Source organism: Malus sylvestris, chromosome 6, assembly GCF_916048215.2.
Source record: "Malus sylvestris chromosome 6, drMalSylv7.2, whole genome shotgun sequence".
NCBI classification, from domain to species: domain Eukaryota; kingdom Viridiplantae; phylum Streptophyta; class Magnoliopsida; order Rosales; family Rosaceae; genus Malus; species Malus sylvestris.
In genome coordinates this window covers 4,338,875-4,358,613 of record NC_062265.1, presented here as the reverse complement: position 1 = coordinate 4,358,613, position 19,739 = coordinate 4,338,875, and the positions used below count along the sequence as shown (strand labels likewise).

General features: G+C 37.6%; 2 protein-coding genes across 2 annotated transcripts; both read right to left on the bottom strand.

Moving 5' to 3' along the window:
* Window positions 1-87: 87 nt before the first annotated feature.
* On the bottom strand, window positions 88-4,307 carry LOC126627179 (ubiquitin carboxyl-terminal hydrolase 20-like). Its single transcript, XM_050296611.1, has 8 exons — window positions 3,666-4,307; window positions 3,439-3,559; window positions 3,183-3,293; window positions 2,828-3,000; window positions 2,374-2,709; window positions 1,924-2,046; window positions 890-1,460; window positions 88-794 (listed from the first exon to the last, which is right to left on the bottom strand). Exons 1-8 carry the CDS (start codon window positions 4,059-4,061, stop codon window positions 427-429), a joined length of 2,199 nt encoding a protein of 732 aa, XP_050152568.1. The 5' UTR covers window positions 4,062-4,307; the 3' UTR covers window positions 88-426.
* A 2,923-nt stretch (window positions 4,308-7,230) lies between these two features.
* Window positions 7,231-12,220, bottom strand: LOC126626456 (probable ADP-ribosylation factor GTPase-activating protein AGD9). The gene is made up of 7 exons (XM_050295781.1): window positions 11,983-12,220; window positions 11,671-11,789; window positions 9,990-10,425; window positions 9,601-9,867; window positions 8,477-8,602; window positions 7,864-7,962; window positions 7,231-7,698 (listed from the first exon to the last, which is right to left on the bottom strand). Exons 1-7 carry the CDS (start codon window positions 12,049-12,051, stop codon window positions 7,591-7,593), a joined length of 1,224 nt encoding a protein of 407 aa, XP_050151738.1. The 5' UTR covers window positions 12,052-12,220; the 3' UTR covers window positions 7,231-7,590.
* Window positions 12,221-19,739: the final 7,519 nt, after the last annotated feature.

The window sequence follows — 19,739 nt, the reverse complement described above, 5'->3', positions numbered from 1 at the left end:
GTGGTTTGGTGGGTGGCTATCGAGTAGGTGGAGACTTTGTGGCTCCATTTGTTTTTCTTTAATTTTTATTTATTTGTTATATTCGTCTTTAGAAAAGATGACACTGCTAAATTAAAAGTTAAGTTCATAAACAACTATCAAAATATTAGAAAAAAAGACACAAATAAAACACTGAATCAGGGACAACAAACCCGCAACCCCTTGAGCTACACTCAAAAGACTTACCTTCTGCTTCTTTTGTTATCAAACATGACCACATGTAGAAAGTTGCGGTAGTTTGAAAGTAATAAGAAGATAATTTTGCAGCCGAAGCGTTGGCTTCTGTAAGGCATTCCTCGGATCCTTCTTTACAATTGTTGTCTAACTGGAGAAAGCTTTGAAGGCAAATGATCGATCCAAGCAACTCTGCAACGTAAAAACTGACACTCAGCGTAATGCAGCTGCCACAGGACGCATAGTGTGGTTGTTTTTAAGGCTGCCACCAGCACGGCTGACCTTTTTGCACGGCGAAGATCCCGCTCTCTTCCTTTTCTTGTCCAATGAACTTCCATTCTGAGGTCCTACCATGGCCGCTAGTAGTTGGCTTGCCCTGCCCTTATTCAGACTTTTCTTTGAAAGATATCTGACAGCTTCAGTTCTCTCTGCATCTTCTACAACATTGTTTGACGCTCTTTTACACAACGCATTGTCTGCTGACTTCAAATGATCCTTTCGAATAGCATTGTTCAATGATCTTTTACAGGTCACATTGTCCGCTGACTTCACATGATCGCGTGGAAGATGAAAACTTGGTTCTGAAAAATTTCCATTCACACTCATTTAGTTGGTTGCATTTATAAAATTCATGAAAAAGCCAATAAATTTTTCTGATCAGATTGAATTTGCTTACCTCGAGACTCAAAAACCAAATCCAGGCTTGGAGATCTGGGTGGCGTCATAGGTTGGAGATTAACTTTAGCAGACCTTTTGTGGCAGCTATTTGCAACAGGAGTTGATGTACTACATATATTCTCAGTGTTGCCCAACGTTTTATCAAAATTGTTTCTTCCCCCACCTGGAGTTGAAGCATCAATGGCAGCACCAGTATCTGTAGTCTCCTGGGAACAACCAGCATCACGCTTAGGCCCATTAATCCATTCAGAAAGTTCACTAGCTTCACCTCTAGTGTCAGAGACATCAACCTCTTTAGGTCTCACTTGATGCAACGAAAGAGTAACCGTCTCACAAGCATCTCTGGGTTCATTGGCAGCACAACGATCAACATAATTCACACTCGGGGATAAATTATTGGTGCTCTCAACATTCTCTAGAACTGACTTAGGTGATGTACTCATAACAGCTGGATCCAAGCATGGCTTTAGTGCTTCCACTACACTCAAAAACCATGGAGTACCCTTCCTTGCATAGAACAGAATGTATGCCTCCTGTGATAGAACAAATTCTTCTCGTACCCTAGTGACCTGTAAAGAGAAAATAGAATGGACCTTTTAATATTTATTTTTGTTTTCTTTTGGTCTAACGAAAAAAATTACCACAAGAAATAAGTCCTTTAAACGAGAAAATGAATATTTAAAACGGTTGAGGGTAAAATAATCCAACTATACTACCACAGATCATCAAATTTCATCCATGTGGGAGGGAAGACCTCAAGGGAAATTATGCCAAAAGAGGCGCAATGAACCTTAAAAAAGAATTACCACGTATAAACATACAGCAAGAACAAAGATCAGAAGTTCCTAACAGATTATAGCAAAACCAACACAAGGCTCAGGCCAAAAAAATCATTAATACGAAAACAAATGAGACATGAATGGCAACCCAACCACTTCCACACACACACACACCAGATTCACAAGAATTATAAAGCCGCGGAGGTAAAACAGTTACCGTGAATACTACAGAATTTATACAGGAAATATTTACCCTTGAGTCATCCAACCTATGCCATGTATCTGGAGAGGACCGAATGAAGCAAAAGTAATGCCCAGAAGTAGATGAGAACCCAACATGCTCCACAATTGCATAAAGTTCGTACTTCAATTCCATCTATTGCAAAGAAACGGGGAATTAGAATTTGAGAACAACATCCATTTTTTCATTTTGGTACATTAAAAGAGATTGAAACCCTTGATGTACCCTAATCCTAACCCATTACCCCTACCTTTCCAACCAAACGAGCCCACCCCAAGGGCTTGAGAGACCACACACAATTAAACATACCTAACTGGTGACATAACATTCAGCAGACCTTTTTTGTAAGATCATCTGGTCATTATCATGTATTAGCAAACCCTACATTTCTCATAACTGATCTCAAGTTGGCTAATGAGCTAATCAGCAGTATTGTAAATAAACTAATAAACAACAACTCACATCGATGTCACTGCCACCGGTGTAGGGCTTCAAGTCCAACTCCAGAGGAAATTCTACATGTTTTTCAATCTTCTGAACATTAGATCCGTCAGTCTTAAATCTCTTCAGGTGAAATGCAGCAATTTGAGGGGCCTGGTCAACCACGAGCTGCTTCTCCACTGACACTTTTTCCTTGCACTTCTCACATGTAAACTTTGTCTCCGAGTCATTGATATTTTCTATCTTAGTGAAGGACTCCAAAGCCCTTGGAAGAGTGTCTGCTTCTTCAATCTCCAGACTCAGATCAATCAGAGGTTCATATGTGTCAGAACAATGACCGCAATTGCAACATCGGAGCTGAAAGCAATTCATACATATAAAAATCAACAAATATATATTAAAGATTAATTTTCCAGGTTTCCCATCAAATTTTAACCATAACAGGAAGAACAATGGCAGCCAGATCTTGTCGTACTTTGCTTACGAGACGACCACCAAAAACCTTTTCCACAAGGTTTTTGTCTTGCACAGATGAACTCTCGTCCTTTTTCATAGAACCCATAGAAGATCTCTCAAGTTTATCTAAAAAACATTGCAAGAACTCATGGGCATCTTCTTGCTGGTATCTTTGGAAGTAAGATGAGATGTCTAGTAGCATGGGGGTTAAGAATCACATTCCAATGTAAAATTCTCGGCGAAAACTCATTTTCAAATCTACAGTAATATGACAAACTATACAAAAATTGGTGCAATGAAAAATCAAAATATTACAAATAAAAGCCAAAGTTGTTTTTGCACATAAATATAAATTCATATGAATGAAAGGATACGATTCAAATTGTCGACAAGTTTCCATGGCGAAACAACTCTTCCTGAAGAAGCTATTGAAAGATCAATGTGGTCACGAAGAGCACAAAGAACGCAGAATCTTTCACTACCACCTAAATACTCCCAATTTCAGATTTAAATCAGTAAAATTGAATAAGAAATCTTCATAAACCAACTAGCTTCACAATGCTTCCAACAATTGAGATAAATTAATAAATGATAATATGACAAAACTACAAATAGAAACTAAGGTCTTACGATCACATGGCATCGAATGATTGGAAGAACGAAGACCCTCCAAGAGCGGCACAGTGTGCGTAAAGCATTGCAGAATCGCATTCATAAAGCAAGTGTTACCTAGATTTGCAAGCCCTGCACTCTGCAACACCAAAACCACAACAAATCTCAACATCCCAAGATTACTCAAATCAAAATTAAAAACCAAAAATAAAATAACGAAAGAAGCATTAAAAATAATAACATACCACCATAGAGGGCTTGGTTTCTTCCTTATGAAACTGTGATTCAAAGGAAATCGGCGATCCCTTGGCAGTAGACCATGAATTCCACGGAGAATACCAAGAAGAAGAAACTCGTGAAGAATCGGAAGAATTCAATTCATAAATTGATAAATTATTACCAACAAGATTGAGAGGCGAAGGCGGTGGAGAAGGTTCAGCTTCTTCTTCTCGTACTTGTTCAAAAATTGGTGAAGACCCGTTAGGGTTTGGTAAAGAAGTATCCAAAGATTGGTCGCCTAGGGGTTTCAGAGTTGAAGACGGCCAAAACCCATCTGCCTTTTCTGGCATACAAACCAAAGCAAGGTCGTCCATGGCGTCAGACTGCGAAAATGGCGGAGACCCATCGAGGGCTTCTGCCATTGAAGCTGGAGGAGATGGGGTTCCCAGTTGGGTGCTTGGTTTCTGAGAGATAGATTTCGATTCGGGACTTCAAAGAGATGAAGGGATTGGATTTACAGAGAAATGAAAATTGAATGTGAAATTGGAATTTAGGTTTTGGCTCCACAAATTAGGAGGGAAATGGAGATTTGGCTTTTTAATTTTTTGAGAGGTTTTGGATTTTCTTTTTTTTTTGGGGGGGGGGGGGGGGGGTTTGGAATTTGAAGAGTCGGTTGGGAAGGAGAGGGAAAGAGTTAAAAAATGGTTGAAAAAAAAAATTAGGGTTTAGGAAAAGGAGGGAAAACTCAATTTTGGGGCCAAATTTGGCCGGTGGGAAAGAGTGAAATACTTGAACTTCTCCACCACTTTTCTTAAAGTTCCAACTACGCAAATATTTTAAAAAAAAAAATTTTTAAATCCTAAAATTTAGTGAAGAAACTAGCAACTTCCACTAAGCCAACTGCACCTCCATCACAAAGCTACTTCTATCAAGAGAACGAACAAACGAAATGATTGGATTAACGAAAAATGGGGGTGAGTGAGCCACCCATAGAGTGAGCGCTCGTATAATTCTATCAAATAGTGTTAAAAGTACTTAAAAACCACACAATACTAAAATGCGTTGCCGAAGAGAGACACCCGATAGGTTAACTGGCGGAGATTTATGATGAAGACTTGTGCTATAAAACAACAACTAAGTAAACGAGCGGTAAGAAAGTCCAAATCTGAGACAAGCTCATAGAATTGAGACAAAACCTCATGGCACCAAACAAGGACCAAAAGCTAGTTCGAAGATAAATAAAGACTAATGATATAAGGCTAGAAGGAACAGGAAAAGTTAGAGTTGTTGCTGACCCCAACCCTAGGGGAGTCGGCAGCAAAGAGAGAGATAACTACCATTTTTGCCTTTCCACGAGCAAGAGAGTTGGGGATTTTTGCCTTCCTGCACACACATGATGTGTCAGCCATCTTGTATTAATTAATATAATACATTTTACAAAAGAAAAATAAAATTGTTATTGGTATTCTAAAATTTTTCATTTTGGATTTCAAATTTTCTATAATTAGAAAGAAAAATAAACTTGTAAAGAATGTAGAATGATATTTTTTAGTGCTAATAACAATTCTTTTAAAAAAATTATTAAGAGTTAATGTTACGCCAACTTGCACAAATAATCCACACTGTCATGCACGTGTCAAATTTTTTATATTATTTATATAAGATTAAAAATAATTCATAATTAATTGCATTGTTCTCCCTAATGACATTGTGTTGACAGTTGAATCTCAACATCGAGAAAAAAAATGGACATTGAATGTGCTTATAAGTAATTAGACTACTCTTCATATTGTTAATTGAATTATGGTTGAACCTCAACTTCTTCACATTGTTTCTAAAGTTTTGCTTATTCGTTCTCCTCTAGCCGAGCATGAATTTATTTGGGCTCCTTCTCCTTCATCGGTCTCAGCCTTTTGACACTAAGGTCATCTCTAACCGAAAGGGCTACGTTTAGGCCCCGCCCAAATTATAGTATTGCAAGAAATTATTTTATAATGAACAATGGCAAATCATATCTATATACAACCTCCAACCGAAGGGGGCTATTTTTTAGTCCCCTCAATAATTTATTATTTTAAGTTTTTTCTTTTAATTTTATCGGTTAATTGAATTAAACAACCATATTAAAATAAAGTTTCTGGACATATTTTGAGGGCCACTTGTCGTTAAATGTTGTTTTAAGTTTCATGTTAAATAGGGAATTGTTATTAGCACTCCAAAAATCTCATTTGATGCTCCAAACTTTCTATAATTAGAAAGAAAAATACACTTATGAGGAGTGTAAAATGAGATTTTTGGAGTGCTAATAACAGTTTCTATTAAATATTTTAATTTTACTTGCATGTTAACAACTTAGACACTAAAATGAGATAAGATAGTATGGAAGGGAGAAAAGGGTGTGAGAAATGATGTAGAATTGGCTAAGGTATTTATAGGAAAAAGTTATAATTTTTTTTTAAAATTTTCATCTTAAAAAATAAATTAAAAAAAAAAACTACATGACATCAGCTAGCAGCAGAGCTGTGCCCAACTTTTAGGGCTAGCTAGCTATGTTTGGCCAGCTCTTTGGCCATTTGGCTATATTTTGGCATGGTGGGTCCCAAATTTTTTTCACCCAACCATCCATTGGAGATGGGCTTTGTGTCAAAACGGACTATGTTTTGGCAGCTTGGTTGGAGATGACCTAATGGCTCGTTTCGAAGCTCTTTTAAAATGATTGAAAGTGTTTTCAACAAGAATATTTTTGAGATTCTAAAAGCACTTAAAGTGTTTCCTGCAAGAAACACATAATTGACACTTCTTTCAATAAGCACTTTAAGTGTTTTTTCAGGATTCATTTACATTTTACCAATGATTGATTCCAAAAACATTTTCACTAGAAATGCTTTTAGCCATTTTGAAAACACTTCCAAACGAGTTCTCATCGTTGCCATCTTACTTTTAAGTAAACTTTATTTTTGGTAATCCAGAATCATTTGGTGTTTTCGAATGTTGCTCCACATCCTTTGAAACTTGAAAGTGCTCAGGATTGCTGTAAGTCTTGGACGTCCTCTCCCACTCATGTTGTTGGTTCGAAGGGTTATTTCATAGTTTTTATTGATTGTCTTTCTTGTCGTTGTCTGGTGATAATCCTTGAAAGTGCTCAGGATTGCAGTTGATCATGGAGTTTGTGGTGGAAGCGTAGAGGCATGGGGAGAAGGGAAAGAGAGCGGGTTTGAACAAAGGTCCGGGGATAATCCCTTACTGGGACATGTAACCAATAACAACTACCAAAACACGAATTGTACATTGTACCATCAAAGCACATCAATTCACTTCGCTCGAGAGGCCACAATTACTGCAAGTCTACAAGGAACATGTTATTCAATATAAGATGTTAACGTGGCTTAATCGTAACTGTTCAACTAGGAGGGGAGGGAAGGGGAGAGATATTAGGAACTGAGAAAATCGTCCTCCAGAAAAGGCAGGTACTTGACAAAGGACACAACTACATCAAGCAACTTGACCTGACCCAAATTACAGTTATTTAACTTCAACCCTGTCATTCAAGCAACACATCTTCCCTTCGATAACTTAGCCTTCAACGACATATTTCTTGCAAGTTCACGTATAAAAGATTGAATTAAAATTGGGCAGGGACAGAATCCACAGTTTTAACAGAATACAGGCCTTGCTCCCTTGGCACAATGCAGTAATGTTATGGCGGTTTTACAAAAACACGAGCACATATAATCCACAATCTCAGAACAATAATAATTCCTGTGCTACAAAATAAAACACCCGCCACTCTTAAGCCCCGAAAATTTTTGTAAGTCTTACTGGTCTTTTGAAGAACTTTATCGATAAGTCTTACTGGTCTTTGGAAGAATTTTATCGACTCTCTTTACAACCCCTACATATGATATTGGCTGGTGTACTTACTTTAACAAATGAACAGAAAGCATATCAACATCACAGGATTCTGTCCTGAAGATCTGTCATTAAATTGGATGCCAACGAGCTAAGCTTCTTCCCCGTCTCTCCAGCAATATTCTTTAAGGAAGAGATATCCTGTTGTGCCTGGAAAGCATCACAGCAATTAAACCCAAATTAGTAACCAAAATAAGAATGGGAAAAGAAAAGCAAATGAAGATTAACTTCTGGTGATACACAGGCCAAAAGACGATAAGCATACATTACACAAAAAGGACGGGCAAATTTATTGCCTGCCACTGCCATACATACCTGAAAAGACAGTCGGTTGATTAGGTCGCTTGCATTAAGATCAATAGCTGGATCTCCCCTGTCACCAAATAGATCAGCACTGGAGATGGCAGCAGAACCCTGGAAGTAGAAAGACAATTGTGTTATCAACTGCTAAATTCATTCTCTAAGATTTCTCCCTATCCCGGCATATCAAATATATTGGCAATTTGGTATTGGCCTTCAATGCTAAAGTTTCACATGAAAGTTTTATATTCAAGCACCCCAAAATTTCATGTCCAGAACAAGAAAATACGTATAAGATTTGTAGGAACTTTAATTGAACCATATGTTTTGAAGAAAATAACACATAAAAACAATTGTCAATAAAATAGTAACTCAGTACTGTTGATTGATTGTGAAATATAAAGATCACAAGTTTATACTAGAAATGGTTCTTTTTAAGATTTTATTTTATTAAAACGGAAAAAACATGGTTTAGGATATATATAATTTGCCAATATGAGGTCTAGCTGAACGATAGTGGTAACCTGACAAGACTTCAACAAGAAAGTAAAAAACCAAAGACATGATACAATAATTCAAAAGAAGAACATGAACATGAACATGGTATTATAATGGTAATGACACACACCGAGAACTTCTGCAAGGAGGCTTGAGCATCAACATCAGCAGATCTGTTCTGGTCACCAAAAAATTGTGCGGAAGAGATAGATTTTGCATTTGTGAATTTCTTTCTTGCTTCATCAGTTTCCTGAATCTGAAAAAAATAAAACCTGAATATTTAACAAAAGAAGAAAAGGAACAGAAACGAAAGCTGGTTTTCAGAGTGTGCTGAAACATGACATAAAATAAGTCTTAACATGTCACAAGTCTCTTCTTATGGGTCTCTCCAGCAATCAATATCCAAGTGCAAAAAGCCAATTACAAACATATCCAAAAGTGTGAATACTATAAGACTCAAAAATTTTAGATTGAGGAAATCACCAGCAGTAAACATTCTTCTGAAGAATATTTAAGTGCTAAATTTTCCTAAATAGGTTTGTAGTTACTACAATCTCACAAGGCAAACTTTATTTCCACCTCTGAAAATTATATGGCCGGAGCCAGGTCAGGCAGGAGTGCTTGGTATTATGGGAGGATTGTACGTTCCAACTGTCATAACAATTTTACTCTGGAGGCACCATTTAATAAAACAAGGCCTTACCATTTGAGGCATATGGTTTGCTGCTTAATAACAACATAAAAAGGGAATGGATGAACAAATCTACAAACCATTTAAAAAGACTCAAGTAACACACAAAATAATCTCAATCACCTTTTTAAACATCATAATCTGCCTATTTGTCTTGCAATCAATTCTTACTTTGTATTAGAATTCTAGAATACAATAGACTAGTTTTGTATCTGACCATTTTTTCTCTTCCCTAGTAATATAGTGCCCGTCTCTTTCCTTAAAAAGATGATAGGAAAAGTTTAACCCAAATGGTTCTCTTAGATTCATCAACCTTATACTTCTAAATCATGTCAACTTGTTGCTCCTGGTCTGACAAGTGAAACATGTATCTAGAGAATTGGGCACATAACATTTTTTTTAATTGCATTTGTTAAATCCACAATTGAAGGCTTGTCAGAAACTTTATATGATAATCATAAGCGACACGGAAACAGAAACAGTTACATCAGTCATGACGTATTTGAACTAGTTCTCGTGGAAAATACTTTATATGTTAAAGTCATAGGTCATAAATAACTTACTTGAACTTTTGAGGTATTTGAACTAGTTCTCTTGGGGAAACTACTGTCCATTCCAAAATCCGAAAAGAAATTTGATGACTTTGGTGGAGCAATATGGCTAATCACATGAGCACCAGTGGGATTTGTCTCAGTATTTTGGACAATTTCTACATACTCAAATCGAGATGCAAAGGATGATCCAGCTGTTGGAGTGCTGTTAGTTGAGGAAGGCACTGGAACTGGGGCAACTGGCTCTTCAGGTTTCTGATCGTACAGGCTTTCACTTGGCTGCATTTGATAAAGTTAAGATAAAGGCATTTTGGTTAAACATATAACCAAATAAGAAACCGAATCCAAAGATACTACATCTGATGAAAAATCTACCCCAATTTTGAATAAGCAATCACAACCTTTGTAGTAAGTTTGCGAGCACCAAGCCCCCCGGTCTTCCCAGTTTTCTTAGCACCACCAAGAGGCTTCTTAACAGTACTGGTAACATATGTGTGAGGGGCTTTCGGGGAAGCAGCGATTTCAGGTGTTTCTTTCCTTGCTATAGAGTTCTCTTTTGGAGCTTCATGGGTCTTGACATCAGGAAGCCCATTAGATGCTTGTCCTGACTGAGATGCAACAGGTGATGATGGAAGACCTGCCTCTTCTGCCATACTTTTGGCAACTTCTTTGGTAAGTATATGCCTATACAACTCGGCAGCTCTTGATGTGTACTTAGCCTCAATTTTGCCTCCATCCGTCCATCCATGCTGCTTAAAGAAAACTTGTGCACGGTTGTTTCCTCCAAAGCTCATCGTTCTCAGCTGTTCAGGAGTCCACGAGTCTAAATTTGTAGATCTATACCAATAGAAACAAATGTAAGACTGTTGTCATTGTCGTCGTTGTTGCTTTTGCAGTTATTTGTTGGCCATAAGAATTTCAATATCATACATTATCAAATACAGTGTTGTTTAGATTTGAATATCCGACTTCAAATTCAATTCAACATCAAGTTTTTGAAAAATAAACAATCTTTCACTTGTACTTTCCATTGTGAAGACAAAATATAAATTAAAAAGTAACTTTCTTGTAACCTTAGAAAGTTAGAATCACTAAATGGGGAAATAATATTTTAACAATTTGATTGAAATGAAATCTGAAATCAAATTACCAGATCCACCCATGATGCTACTGTATTTTTATTCTAAACACGGCTAAATTTGGAATATGGAAGATTTGCCTCTGTATTTGTTGGGCTGGCTGCCTTTATCCCAAACAAACAAAATACGAGGAAGCTCTGACAACCTTAAATAAGAGGAAGATTCCTCCGGTCTTAACAACAAGAGGCTGCATTGTATAATACAAAACACTAAGCTCGGCAAGATTTGCGAATGGACAGCTGCGACCATCAATCCATTGGCCATTGACTAGAAAGTACATCAAAAATCTAAATGGAGGCTTTTGAGGTTAAAACATAAAGCTTACCTTTTGTTATAACTTATTAAGGCCTCATTCATTAATAGAGCTAGTCGGCAATTTACAATAACTATACAGGGAAAAAGTAAAAAGGCTCCCCTCTTTAAACCAAAATTCCTCTTTCTATAAGAAACAAGAGCAAAGATTGTCCGAAAAAGCAGTGTGGCCAAGTAAGTCAGAAAGTAACAATCAACAAAAGCATGTCACTGCCAAAAAAAAATTAGAACGACAACAACTGCATTCTGAATTACACAAAACTAACGGGTCCCTGGTATTTGTTTGTTTGTATGTCTGCAATTTCTTGTCACACCCAAAATTCCTTTTTCATATTTCATAAGAATGCATGTAACAGTTCATGGTTCTATAATAAAGCAAGATCGCGTGCGCTTCTGTCCTATGCCACACCCTCAATTCAATTCGATCAAATGTCCATCGTATCACCAAATTCATAAGATTTAATTAATAAGACAAACAATTGCTTGGATCCCCAAAATTCAGGATGCATCAACCCCTTCACCATACTTATACATAAATACATACGATATATGTACTCAAAGCCAACACCGAAAACTTAAAGAATCGAAGACTGAGAGAATAAAGAATCCGTTAGTGCTATAAGAAGTATACCTAACAAAGCTGATGTGAACGCCGAGACTACGATGAACAGCGGAGCAATCGATGCAGAGAAAGATCCCATATGTAACCGATGCCCAAGTCGGGTTCTTCGCATTACAATCGAAACACATCTGAACCACATACACACAAAAAATAAATAGAAAAACAAACAAATAAAAGATCTAAGCGAAGAAATCACAGATCTGAATCAGATCTCACTAACCCATATCGAATTTTTCACAAAAATAAAAAACCCATATAATTTTTATCCAAAAATACAACAACAAAAAAAAGAAAGGGAAAATGAAACTAAAGAAAACCCACCTTGTTTTCTGCCTTCGCTTTCAGTTTTCTGAAAACAGCGGTCTTGTCGTTGAAGATTTCGGACGCCATTGGAGAGGCAATTCAAAACCCAGAGAGAAAATCAAACGAATCCGAAGAGGTGCTTGAACACCTCCTCAGGCAAAAGAGAGAAGAGAGGGAGGACAAAAGGCTGAAGTGAAATCCCCAAATCGATTTCAGCTTTCTGGTTTTCGGTCGATGGAATTTTTGTTTCGTGGATTTTAAACGGAAGCATTTTATGATGGCCCCGGTTGGACGAAATGACGACATTGCCCTTGCGTTTTACGGGTATCTGCGGCTTTGGTGCTGTGTTGCTTTCGAGTAGTAATTATTTATTTGAATGGAGGGCAAAGGTGGTGGCAAGTGTGGCGGTCTCTACCAACCGCTAACGGCCGGGGGTGTTAAATAGATGAGGGAAGCTGAACCACCAGTTGGCGGTCGCCGAATTCTTCAACCTTGAACCTTTTGTTTTCTAAGAAAATTATTGAAAGCTAAATTTAGTCCAACACTCTCCCCTAATTTTGAAAGAAAAAATATATTTTACTGTTTTTACATAGAAAGGGTGCAATTTGGGTTGAGGTCCTTGAGGATGAGGATGCATTTTCTCCCGGGATCTTAGAATACTACTTACCTTTATGCAGCTTCACCCTTTTCACTATTCACAAATTTTTTTTTTTTTTTTTTTTATGTTTTGAAAATAAAACGATTGTTTAATTTATTAAATTATTTCAAATACAAGGCAAAAGTATAGTATTACAACCAACATAATTAATTCAAAAAAAAAATCGAAAAACTTCCTTAATAATATAAACAACTACGAAATTGAAACAATCTTATTCTCTCATTTTTTTTCTAATTTTTTTTTAAACTATCACAGCCCGTCCCAGAGTATTATTTTCGACGGCATGAAATTACAATTATACCCTTGAACCTTATGGTGTGTGATATGTTGGTTGCGGTTTCATTCTTAATTTTTCCTAAGTTTTGGAATACTTAGGACTTAAGTGTTTTAGTTTGGTTTGTTGGGGACAAACTAGGACCACATAACACACCCACACACCACACCCGTGCTCTCTCTCTCTCCTCCCTCACGGGTTTTTCTGAAAATCAGTACAATTGTATAGACGAACTTTGGAACCAACCCTACACGCACGGATCGATGTCAAGAGGTAAGATTCGAACTCCTTGCAAGTCTATGAGTTCATATATGCCATTTTTAGATCGTGAAACCATCAAAACCCCTCAAAACCATCACCCCCGATTTGAGTATTGTTCACATGATCGTAATTATGGATGTTTCAGGGGATTTTAAGCTCGTAGGAAGCTTTAGGACGTTATTACGAAGCTCGGAGAAGAAAAACCAAGCAAATTGGACGTCAGAAGACCTAGTTTCGACGAGTTGCAATTTGGCAGAATTATCGAGGAATTTTCCGGCATGATTCCGTAATTTTTGGAGCTTGAAATAGGTAAGAATCTGTTGTACTCATTGTAAGCTTCAATTTGGTATAAGTTTCATGGGTTTTTGTGCAAAAATGAAAAAGTTATAAGGATTTTAAGATTTTCCAGTTTCAGGCGACGGTGATGGTCGTCGGAGTTCGAAGGAAGAAGACAAAGAACATTTCGTCAAGTTTGATGGAATATTCTAATGTCGTCAGGTAGACTTAACGGTTTCTGTTGCTTTTTAACAGAATATTCCTAACGTCAGTTAGGATTCCATCAGGGTTACCCGCGCGCGGAGGCGCGTCTGGCCATGCCTTGGTTGGCGCGTGGGTGGTCGGAAAATTTTTCTAAAAATATGGGGATGTTTATGAGGTTGTGTAGATCACGTTGGTATATTCAAACATCCCATTTGAGCAATGTATGAGAAGTTATTAACTAGTTTTGTCTATGTGCTTTAAATAACGTTTATTCAGTTATTTCGTATATAGGTGAGACTTATCCCGAGGACGAGCACAGTCAAGGGCGACTCGGGGGCTACAACCCTTCGACATACCAGTGAGTGGGCTTTTGGTTTTAAGTATATATGTATATGCTTGGTATCTTTCCTAGAAAATGCATTTAAATGAGTTATGATTTAAATTGCCATGCCAAATGTTTTACATTTAGAATATGCATATGATGTTTGCATATATATATATAATTGTGGTGTTGTGGACGCTCAGGTAAGCCCCATGTGAGTTTATGAATTGTGAATGTGAATAACAATTGTGATTAATTGAGAAACATTGAGCTCATAAACCTGCACCCGAGATCTTAAAATACTACTTACCTTTACACTATTCATAATTTTTTTTTTATGTTTTCAAAACAAAACGATTGTTTAATTTATTAAATTATTTCAAATACTAGGCAAAAGTATAGTATTACAACCAACATAATTAATTAAAAAAAATCGAAAAACTTAATAATATAAACAACTACGAAATTGAAACAATCTTATTCTTTCATTTTTTTTTCTAATTTTTTTTTAAACTCACTTAATAATATTGAGTTGTGAGGGAGAAATGTAGAAGATGGTTGAGTATTTATAGAACAACAATATAAAAAAAATTTCTAATTTTTAATAATTTTTTTAATATCTTTCTGTTTTTTTCTTCTAATTTTTTTACTGTTGAATTAGTCGTGACCTTGATTTGAAATCGAACACACCAGACTGCCCCACGTGTCACAACAATAATATTTATATATATTTTTACCATTGAAAATCTAACGGCCCACAACGCGCTACTCAGTTAGCTGTTGGAGGGGTCTGTGATTTCTGCTACAGCAAGCCCCACCGCTGCAGTTTTTGTCAGCCATTCTCCTTTCTGGGTGTGTGTAATACATGCACCAGACAAAAAATAAAATAAAAAAAAATGTTAGCGGACACCATGTTGACGTCAGCTTGCCTGAAAACAGTAGGCTGGCTTGAGAAAGCTGGGCATTTGGGCTGCAGTGGTTGGGCCACCACTTACTTTTGGTTTATTGTACTTCTGTGAATGGGTTTTTGGGTTGGAGAGCAACATTATTGCCTTTGCTCTTGCCTTCCACCAACTGTTGGAAATGCTCTTTATGTATTGGATATTTTTGTTGGCCCAATTTAATTTCTCAACCCAATTATCCAGATAACCCCAACTTAATCTGAACTAGACTAAACTAGTAAAAAAATATTATCAACCCAATGAATTCATAAAGCCTAATCCAGTTTTTTTGGTCAGAGCCTAATGCAATTGTATAATATTTTTTTTATCAAAGCTCGGTTTTGTCATGACTCGGATTCAAGTTGAGTTTCATTCGAGTTTCAGTTTAATTGGGTTCGAGTTGCCCAACTTTTTTGAGTTTATTAATGAAACAACTTATTTTTGCATGAATTCTTAAAAATTAAGCCAAATAGCATCAAAGCTAGTAGTTAAATTTCATACATCAATCAAAACTTTAAATTCAATTCCACAAATTGATATCCGCTTAAGAGTTAAACTGTGACATCACACATCGCTCAGGGGAGTGGATCCTGTAAGCCTTATATGTATATTCTCATCTCTACTTAGCATGAGGTCTTTTGGGAGCTCATTGGCTTTTGGTTCCATCAGAACTACAAAGTTAAGCGAGTTCACGCGAGAGCATTTCCAGGATGGGTGACCCATTGGGAAGTTCTCGTGTGAGTTCCCAAAAACAAAACCGTGAGGGCGTGGTCGAAGCTCAAAGCGGATAATATCGTGCTACGGCGGAGGTATGGCCCAGGATATGGTGGGGGCCCGGGCCGGGATGTGACAGTTTGGTATCAAAGCATTAGGTTTGCAATCCTGCATATCTTGAGAATTTCTAATTATTTTGATTTCTTCTGTCAGAATTAGGCCGCCTCGTAAAGATCCACGTCCTTCTGTTGAGCCTAGTTTCCCTGATATTGCTCAGTTAGGGGAAGTTATTGCTAATGCCATTTAGTCTTTGCTTTGTCCTCCCCAAAAGACACCTCTTGAGACTGTGTATAATCTGAAGTTGAATCATTTTATAGGGAATGAAGGACATTAAGGAGTGGAGAAATAGATCAATCACATTGAGAAGACTTTCCGTGTAATGCAGAGTTAGGGGAATCTTCCTCCTGATAGGTGGGTCAAGACAACTATCTGGTTTTTGGGTTCGGAACCTACATCCTAGTGGAGACAGGAGTCTTATCAGTTGACCCCAAAGGAAATTACGAACTGGGAAGTACTTAAACAGCTGTTTCACAAAAAGTTTATTCCCCATGAGTATATTGATCGTAAGAAGCAAGATTTTACTTAATTAAAGCAGGGGAAGATGACGACAAATGAGTATTATAGGAGATTCACTAACTTGTCTCGTTATCATCCGGAGGTTGCTGTTAATCCGATTGAGATGCTCCGGCGTTTCAGGTTGGGTACTAAGAAGAAATGGCGTTCTATAACGACCTCGACTCCTTGTGCTACTTACCAGGAGTTTTATGAGATTTTGTTGAGGATTTAGGATTCAGAGAACATGCCCAGTGAAAGTGAAGATGAAGAAAAAAAGAATGGGAATCAGAGGCGAGATGATAAAGGTAACAGTCAATCTTCTCAAAGACATTGCAAGACTCAGAGCTTTAAGAAGAGTGGAACTAGTTCTAGTTCTTCTAGCGAAGGTTTTAGTGCCACTGGTCAGAGGAGAGGTGGTAGATTATCAGGAGGTCCTAGATTCTAGAAGCAGGGAGATGTCGGAAGAGGAAGTGCTCATTTGTGTCGCATATGTAATAATAGGCATTTTAGGGAATGTAAGAGAGGCAGCAGTGGATGTTTTACTTGTGGGCAGATGGGACATAGAGCTATGAATTGTCCCCAGAATCAGCAGAGGCCCCAACAGCCTCATATGCCACTACCAGCACCGATCCAGCAAGTTCCAAGGTTTGGTAGTTATGGCCAGATGGGTCGAAGTGGTGCTTACCATTATCAGGGCGATGCCACTTTTTATGCTTCATGGCAATATCAGTATTCACAGGATCCCTATTACTAGAGTGGGTATTCTTAGTATCCTGGAGGGTATACGCCATATCCTTCCATTCTAGCTGGTGGATCTCAGTGGTACCAGGGAGAACAGCCCCAGCAGGTAGAGATTGCTTCCAGCAGTGCATGATCTTCTAGGCAATCTGGTCAGCCGAGTCAGGGGCGAGGTAATCAAGCTAGTAGAGGTCGTGGCGGATGACAATAAGCCCAGGGACGTGTTAATAATATATCTCTGCAAGTTGCTCAGAATCATCCGAACTTGATCATGGGTACGTTAAACATTCTTGGTCACTTTGCTAGAGTTTTAATTGATTGTGGAGCTACGCATTCTGTCATTTCTCATACATTTGCTCAAGTGACGCAACCTCATCCTACACCTCTAGGTTATGAGTTAGAGTTTGCTATGCCTAGAGGGGAGATATGTTATGTTGATTATGTATATCTAGAATGTCCAGTGATGGTAGAAGAGGTAGTTATGCCAGCTAATCTTATCCCGTTAGATATTGTTGATTTTGATGTGATTTTGGGCACATATTGGTTGCATTATAATCGTGCCAAGATAGATTGCTATGGGAAAACAGTTACTTTCCATCGTCCTGGATTATCTGAAATTACTTTTGTCTGAGATCGTAGTGGGGTGAGACATGGTGTTATTTTTGCTGTAAGAGCAAAAAGATTGTTATCAAAAGGTTGCCAGGGATATTTAGCTCATGTAGTGCTAAATGATGTTGGTTCTAGTAGTGTGGAGGATGTTTGAGTAGTCAGGTATTTTCCTGATGTATTTCTTGATGATTTACCTAGATTGTCGTCAGATCGAGATGTGGAGTTCACCATTAATTTGTTTCCAGGTACGGATCCTATATCTTTGACTCCATATAGAATGGCTCATGCTAAATTGATGAAATTAAAAGTTCAGTTGCATGAATTAGTCGATAAAGGTTTTATTCAGCCTAATACTTCACCTCGGAGAGCTTCAGGTTTGTTTGTAAGAAAGAAAGACAGGACTTTGAGGCTATGTATTGATTACAGACAATTGAATCGGGTAACGATTAAAAATTGTTATCCATTGCCGCGTATAGATGATTTGTTTGATCAGCTTCGAGGTACCAGCGTGTTTTCTAAGATTGATTTGAGGTTTGATTATTACCAATTGAAGATCAGCAGCTAGGATGTCCCTAAGACTGCTTTCAGGACTCGTTATGGTCATTATGAGTTTCTTATGATGCCATTCATATTAATGAATGCGCCAGCAGCTTTCATAGATTTGATGAATTGAGTATTCCAGCCATTTATAGGCAGGTTTGTCATTGTTTTTATTAATGACATTCTGGTATACTCTAAGTCTAAAGCAAAACATGTTCGATATCTTACCTTGGTGTTGAAGAAATTAAGGGAACATCAGTTGTATGCTAAGTTTAGCAAATGTCAATTTTGGCTGAATCATGTGGCATTTTTAGGACATGTCATTTCTGCTCAAGGTATTCAGGTGGATTCTCATAAAGTGGCAACTGTGGAGAATTGGGAGCAACCTCAAATAGTCACTGAGGTAAGGAGTTTTCTTGGCCTAACAGGCTATTGTAGACGGTTTGTTAAGGATTTTTCAGTCATTGCTTTGCCATTAATGAGGTTGACTAGAAAAGAAGTTAAATTTGAGTGGGATGATAATTGTGAGCAAAGTTTTCAGTGGTTGAAATATTATCCCACTCATGCACCTGTTTTGGCACTCCCAGATGATAGTAGAAATTTTGAGGTCTACAGTGATGCTTCCTTGAATAGCCTAGGTTGTGTATTGATGCAACATGGTAGAGTGATTGCTTATGCTTCGAGATAGTTGAAACCTCATGAAAAGAATTACCCTACTCATGATGTGGAGTTAGCGGCTATTATCTTTGCTTTGAAGATTTGGAGACATTATCTTTATAGTGAGAAATGTAATATCTTCACAAATCATAAGAGTCTTCAGTATCTTTTTAATCAGAGGGATCTTAATCTTCGGCAGCGAAGGTGGATTGAGTTACTTAGTGATTATGATTGCACGATTGAGTATCAACCTGGTCGTGCAAATGCAGTGGCGGATGCTCTTAGTAGGAAAACTCCAGTTAGACTTAATGCTTTGTATGCTTGTCATGTTTCTCTTCTTGCGGATTTAAGGTCCACTGGAGTGGAGTTAGGAGTGGAAGAAGAGAGGAAGCCTTACTTGCTAATTTTCAAGTCAGGCCAATTTTAATTGATCGCGTACTTGAAGCCCAGATGAATGATGAAGAGACCCAGGAAATAATTCAAGCAAGGAATCAGGGAAAGAAGAAGGACTTTAGAATTCAAGAAACTGATGGCATGCTTATGCAGGAGAGTAGAATGTATGTGCCAAATAATATGGAATTAAAGAAGGCAATTCTTGATGAAGCACATATTTCGGCTTATGCAATGCATCCAGGAGGTACAAAAATGTATCATACCATTCGACCATTTTATTATTGGCCTGGTATGAAAAGAGAAATTGTTGAATATGTGAGTAGGTGTGTCATTTGTCAGCAAGTTAAAGCGGAAAAAAGAAGCCTTTTGGATTGATGCAGCCACTTCCCGTTCCATAGTGGAAATGGGAAAATATTACTATGGATTTTGTGTACAAGCTTCCTCGTACACAAAACAGTTATGATGGCATCTGGGTGATAGTTGATCAGCTTACTAAGTCAGCACATTTTATTCCTGTAAGGGAGAAGTATTCTTTAAGCCGATTAGCTGAATTATTCGTATCAAAGATCATGA

Coding starts and splice junctions, on each gene's coding strand:
- LOC126627179 (XM_050296611.1), bottom strand. CDS start 4,061: ATGGCAGAAGCCCTCGATGGGTCTCCGCCATTTTCGCAGTCTGACGCC. Junction 3,001..3,182: donor ACTTGTCGACAATTTGAATC/GTATCCTTTCAT, acceptor CCATGCTACTAG/ACATCTCATCTTACTTCCAA. Junction 2,710..2,827: donor GTGGTCGTCTCGTAAGCAAA/GTACGACAAGAT, acceptor AATTGCTTTCAG/CTCCGATGTTGCAATTGCGG.
- LOC126626456 (XM_050295781.1), bottom strand. CDS start 12,051: ATGGCGTCCGAAATCTTCAACGACAAGACCGCTGTTTTCAGAAAACTG. Junction 7,963..8,476: donor CCTCCTTGCAGAAGTTCTCG/GTGTGTGTCATT, acceptor TTCTACTTCCAG/GGTTCTGCTGCCATCTCCAG. Junction 7,699..7,863: donor TCAACCGACTGTCTTTTCAG/GTATGTATGGCA, acceptor GATGCTTTCCAG/GCACAACAGGATATCTCTTC.